Source organism: Hetaerina americana, unplaced genomic scaffold, assembly GCF_022747635.1.
Source record: "Hetaerina americana unplaced genomic scaffold, ioHetAmer1.1.p SCAF_8, whole genome shotgun sequence".
Taxonomy (NCBI): domain Eukaryota; kingdom Metazoa; phylum Arthropoda; class Insecta; order Odonata; family Calopterygidae; genus Hetaerina; species Hetaerina americana.
The window spans coordinates 6,996,445-7,003,137 of NW_027287427.1; the positions used below are offsets into that span (position 1 = coordinate 6,996,445).

At 33.6% G+C, this 6,693-nt stretch overlaps 1 protein-coding gene across 1 annotated transcript in view; it reads left to right on the top strand.

Annotated features, from left to right (window-relative positions):
• The window catches only part of LOC139697632 (uncharacterized), a 102,616-nt gene extending 101,300 nt beyond the window's left edge, over window positions 1-1,316 (top strand). Inside the window, exon 4 of the mRNA XM_071596418.1 lies at window positions 234-1,316. Coding sequence (XP_071452519.1) covers window positions 234-410 — 177 coding nt within the window. The 3' untranslated portion in view covers window positions 411-1,316. The remainder of the gene's footprint in view (window positions 1-233) is intronic.
• Window positions 1,317-6,693: the final 5,377 nt, after the last annotated feature.

The window sequence follows — 6,693 nt, forward strand, 5'->3', positions numbered from 1 at the left end:
TTGAATATTTTACCAAAATCAAAAAAAAATCATAAAAAGCATGAAACTGCCAATAGTACTTTACTGGATAAAATCACTTTTGTTGGAGGAGTGTTGCCTAATTTATCGTTGTCCAATCCCTCGTACTGGCTTGGCGGTTCAGCAGGAACGTCAGCCGGAATCATCTGCACGTGCCGCCTTCATTAAAATGAAGCTGGTAAGCATTGAGTGACGACTTGATCTCTCCGTTACAGAACCCCGACGCAGCGTGGACGTGTAGCATCTGCGGAGGATACCAGAGGCTACCATGTGGCGCCTGCGGAGGTTCGAAGCGATCTTCGAAGCGAAATGCGTTCACGGAAGAGTTCGTTGCCCTCCGCTGCATGGTCTGCGATGAGGCAGGCCTGGTGAGGTGCACGGCCTGCACGTGAGCACCAGCGTCTCCGTTTCGGGAAGAAGGAAAGATGGGGGGGAGGAGAAGAAGAAGCGGCGAACGTCGCTCGAACAACGCAAATTATTCGTGTCACACTTTACGAGCCGACCCGTGTGTGGAATATTGTTGCAAAATATACGCGTTCGCGTGTGATGAGTGTTATAACTCTAATCCACTCCAAGAAAACCCAAGTGTTGTTATATATATATATATATATATATATATATATATATATATATATATATATATATATATATATATATATATATATATATATATATATATATATATATATGTGTGTGTGTGTGAGCAAAATCGTAAGAAAATATTTTTAGTACCAATAGTTACTTTCGGAGATTAACATGTGATAATAAAACGTTAAAAACCTCATTCAATGTTCCAGAAACTATGATCGCAAAAACATAGTGAAGAATACGTGCTTCGAATGTGTGGTGGAATCCCGAGAGGTGAATGACTAAGAGGAAGTATCTCTACCTGAAAGTAGGCACCCTTATGTTGGTCAGAGCAAGCACATCCTCATGTTTTTTTTTATTAATGTGCTATATTAGGCTAAAAAAATCGGAATTTTATGCAATCAAAAAGGTTATGAGAGATAAACCTCTGTGAAAATTCAGGAGCTAGCAAGATTAAGAGGATTGCCAATGAATTAGCAGTTCCTAATTAATACTGCAATATTTACACAAAAATATATTTATGTGTTCATACAATTGTACAAGTCATCATTACTTTGAATTAATAGTTGTAATTTTATCTTATGTGTAACTAGTTTATTCCATTTGCCACTATTTCCATTTTGAATGATTTGCTATTACATACTCATCATCTCTTATACAGAATGCTATCATTAAATACTTTCTAAGTACAGACTCTTGATGAATTTATTTATTAAAAGTAAACCAGCCTCATTTGAAAATTATGGTAATTTTAATATACCATCTATGCTGTTAATCACATTAGCATCAGTTTCCAACGGCTGCCTTCATCATCATTCAGGACAGTATTTTAACCTTAAAAACGATTATGTTTAAAGAACATAATCATGGAATGTATGGAAGAAAAGTATTTAAATGTAATAAGCTACCTTGTGTACACAAAGAGATGGTATGACCCTTGGTGTACTAGAATATTTATACAAATTGTGAGAAAGAACAGGAACAGGTAATATGGCAAACATCCCAGAGTCTGGAGTTACTCAACATATAATTCGAATCTTAAAGAACTGCAGTTTTGCTTTCATTATAAGCAGCCTGCTACTGCACACAGCTATTTGCAGTATACAAAAAAAATAGATTTAGTATTCAGGTATTGTATCAATTGAGTAATTTGGTCATACTAAACCAGCTAATACAGTATATTATTCATTTTTTCATGTATTAAAGTCAATGTGTCCTACACATATTCTTTTCCATATTTGTTTAAAGCTTCAGGATCAAAATGTTGTTTTGTGCACAAAATAAGAAAGGAAGTATGGAGTTTAAATCACATTAAAATAATTATATATGCGAGTCTTTTGTAACACTTGAAGACAACTACATTTAGATGCAGCTGTTTTTCCCAACTAAATAAGTTTGGAGAATTTTAATCTCACAGTTGGGCCATCACAGTAAGTGCTCATCATTGTCTAACCACTACCGTAGACTTTCAATTGACATATTAGTAATTGACTTAAAAAAAATTAATAGTCATTCTAGTACCATCGGGAATAACAAAGTTATGCCATAAAAAGTAAATGAAATCATTAATTTGATTTGATTAATCAATACATTATATTGAGTCAATGCCAAGTAGTATTTCAAGCACAGGAAATAAAAATATGAGCTATGATTTAGGAGCATACATGACACTTCTACAGAGATAATTAGATTATGTAGCCAGATTAATTATATGCCTTGGAGTTACCGGAGAAAGGGCCGAAGACCTATCAGGTACCAATGTATCAATTCTCAGTACAGTAATATCAAAATGAATTTGTCTTTTGCAACTTCTTTTTCATCCCCCTTCCTTTGTTCCCTCCAATTAATGCTGGCTTTTTAAACCATATCGTAGTTTTCCACAACCCTAATTGTTCATATTTGCCCAATTTCATGCAATTTCTCAACTTTTTTAAAATTCTCCAGCCTAAATCTTTAACCACATTAGCCTTCAACTGTGTCTCTTGAGTCTTTCCACCATGAGAAAAGCTGCTTATTTTTGTACTCTCAACAGTTTTCTTCATTGGTCTACAACATATGAAACCCACAATTGGCTCAAAACTATTATGCCTTCCACAGTTTTTTTGCACTATACAAATTTCCTTAATTTATTTGGGATTTTCTTTAAAGCTTGCCTTAATAAATGTAGACCTAGTGTTGAATTTGTGCTGACAAAACTTTTCAATCAATGAGTTATTATTTCTTTCCCATAAAGAACAATTTCACCTGTTTTTACTACTGTAATAGTCATTATTCAATGTTCCTGAATCACTGCATTAGGAATTCTGATAATTACGAGAATATTCCAAGCATGATTTATGTATCACTTAGATCAGTCACAGCTATTCATGGCATAACATATATACAACCAACTCAGAAAAAAAGGATTTGAGAAATGACCCAAGAGCTGGAGCTACTTTGCTTTACCACTAGTATGCTGTCCCCATCCTAAATACTTGCTCCAAACATCCCTTGGATTGATAATTCTGGTAGAATGAGGTGCTATATCTATAATAATTGGATTTTCAGTCTCATAAATGATATGAAGATAACGGAATTGAGTCTCATTTTTGAAATTCATCCAACTAATAAATTTGTAATTCGAAGATCATTTTAAAGATATCCTTAGAATCCTTAATATTGCAATGATTTAAACAATCATCCACAAAACATTTTGTTCTTGAGTCTATGCTGATAGAGAAATAGTAGATAAAGAAAGTAGGATAGGCCCTGAATTATGCTTCCCTGGGGTGGGTGTAATTTAGCCAAGATATCTTCCAAAAAAACTGCTGGCTACTTTCTAGCTCTTGAGCTTCCTCCCTTCTGAAACCATTTCCAATAAATTAATTAGGTATCATTCACATTTGCTCTTAATTCTGAATTTAAATAGGTGTTACTGAATCAGAGGCTGTTTTAAAAGTCTAGAGTACATCATTAGGTGCCATTCCCTCATCTAATATTTAAATTATATGCACTCTGCACTCGCCTGCTATTATCCGGGTGTTAATAGATACACTATAATGCACAGATAATCAAAAAGCACACAGACAAGTGAAATACACCGAGAATATGGTCGTAATATATTTCAATGCAATTTGTATGAATCAAAATAGTTTTTAAAATGAAGTGATTCAGATTAGGAAACAAATGAACTTTCCTTTTAAATCCCTTATGGTTTAATTGCATTTTTAGCAATGGAAAGTACATATTTTTCCATTTCTCACCAATTTTTCAAGTTTTTGCTATAGTTTTGAAAGAACACAAGTATCATCGAGAGAATGGTAGAACAAAGAGTTTGAATACTAAATCAGTTTTGTCGCCAGGATATATCAAACGGATAAAAATTATTGTCAAAGAATGAATATAAACAAAAATTGCTGACACAGATTAATATTTGTCATATGATACCGATTAAAATAATGCCTTTTAGATAGTTAATGACTTAAATGTTGCATAATAAAACCATGTATTTGCTCACCTTAAAGGAGAATACAGAATTCTAGGGGCTAATGACTGCGAGGGAAACAATAATGGGTATTTATGGATAGTAAAAAATGTTTAAACTAAAACATAAACACTATCAATGAATTGATTTTGTAATAAAAATAAAAACTTATGAAAGAGCCATGATACTTCAAACTTACGTTTTTCAAAAAGTATACCAAGTTTTAAAGCATTTGATTTTCTTTGAGATTGTGATTTTATCAAAAACAGTGCTGGAAAGAGAGAAGCACTCTAATCCCAATAATGGATAATTGAGAATTTACTGAATTTCAAAATAATCCTTTAAGTTGTGTTTAGCAAAAATTCTCTATCCTCTCACATTGATACCTTACCTAATAGTTTCTCTTTTCCCAAAAATCTCACAAATATCTCCCAGTAATTTCTTAATAATATTGCCCAAAACAGTTATTTTAAACTGACTACTGCAATGCTCTACCCCTGGACTACCGCGTCGCCACATGTCATGACAGAAGGCCCAAAAAATATTTTTTTAATACACCTTCCCCTTAACATTTACAGGCAAAGTGGCTTTCCTATTGAGTATTTCCCCATTTTTTCACTGTCTTCTCACACATCTCCAATTTTCATTAGCAAATTCTTGTTTAAATTCTAACTTCTGATTCAATCATTGGCCACCACATCTCTCTTGGCCTAAATGTCTACTTAATATCTAACAATTAGAATCATTTTTCCTTCAAAATCATTCTTCAATTTGTTAAAATGATGTCCAAATTTCCCAATATCCATGTCTCTATCAAAATAATTTGGATTGCACACTCAACTTTCTGGGCTTAGTCCATGATTAAAGCCTGAAATAATCCTTGAACCTCTGCTCCATCCGTTTCCCATCTTTTGAAACAGTTCTCCTTTAATTCTAACCATGGATTTTCTGCGTAGAATTTCCCTTTGCCCATTTTCATCAATAATTTTGGTTCAATATTGAGTTCCATTTTCTAGAATTTAAATTTCCTTCCACTCCAAAGACACATTCTTATCTCCTTTTACGCTGGACATCATTGAATTCCCTTACAAATATTAGCTGTTATCTTTCTGGTTACTATAGTAAAAAGTACATATTTCTATTTTCTTTCACGTGAATTCATATCCATTGCCTGTCTCAAAAACAATAATCCCATTTCTCCCGCTGTTGCATGGAGGCAAATAGTTCAAATGGCTCCTAAATGTCTCAATATCTTATTTTATCAAGCAACAACTTAGAAAATTTATCTCTTGTCATATTTTTTTAAATAAATATAGTTCTTCCTTATTACTAATTGGTGAAAATTGCTAATAATGCCTGATTTATTCCAATAGCATTTCCAAGTCAGTTCATATCTCAAATATATTTATTATAAATATATTTATATTTATTTATATGCTAAATATATATATATTATCAATATATTTCACCCATGACTTTTTGGTACCTTCATGGTCTTTTTGAAGATGTGGAGACCCCCTAAGTATTTTTTTCTAGGGTGCTGAAGAGTATTACCGCTAAATCTGGTACATAATTATTGAATGGTGCTCTAACAACTATTTCCTGAAAAAAATGCATACTTTGACAGTTTATTTTAATAATGATATCCATGCACTAAGTTAATAGCACACAAAAACATGTAAATCTGGGTGTTCAACATCAAGGGGTAGGTTTTAGGAATGGTGAAAGGGGTAGGGATCCCCTTTCCATGGTTTATCATAAAAATCCTTTAGACAAAGAAACAATATAATTTAAATAATCTTTCAATCAAAATCACTTTGAAAATGCCATATAGCCATTTTGTAAGCATTGAAACTGGAGCCTTTGCCCATAAACAAGTGAAATTTTTCAGTTCAAACTCCTACATATTTTCAGAGGTATTTATTGAGGGAGGTAACCAACAGCTGAGGTCATTTGGGCTGTCAGGGATGGATAGGAGAGAAGGAAGGGTGGAGAGAAACCCAGGGTCAGCATTAGCCTACCCTTAATGAAAGGCTCTGAAAGATACCCAGTTGAATGCCCCATCCAACAGATGGCATACTCACTTAACGTGCTCTCCACAAAATATCTCAAGTAGGGATCATGGTACCATTGAAAAGAATTTTCCGCCTCCTGGATTGAAACCCTCTAGATGGGAAGCCAAGTTTGATAATGAGGGAATGTGCGCCAAGTGATCCAGATGCATTGATTAATTAAGGAGACAATGAGAAATATATGCACAAGTAACTAAACACACTTTCACTGTGTGAAAAACAAAATTATCACAATTTTTAAGAATTGCATTTAACTTTGGCTCAAGGTGGGGGTATCATTTTTAAGTAATCATTGCTAAGATGTAACCAAGATTTTAATGTTGATTTATTTTTTTTCACTAAGTCATAGACTGAAGTAAGGAGAGTGGAGAAGCTGTATCAGAAAGCTGTAGACTGAAGCAGCAGTGTGGAGAAGACAGAGGCTAAATGATATAGTTTTTTCATTTTATCATATGATATAGTGCCTTCATTTGCAAGGCTAAAATTTATAGCAAATCCACGATGAAATGAGGCTGTTTATGGAAATGATAGCCCATGAAATGACATAGATGT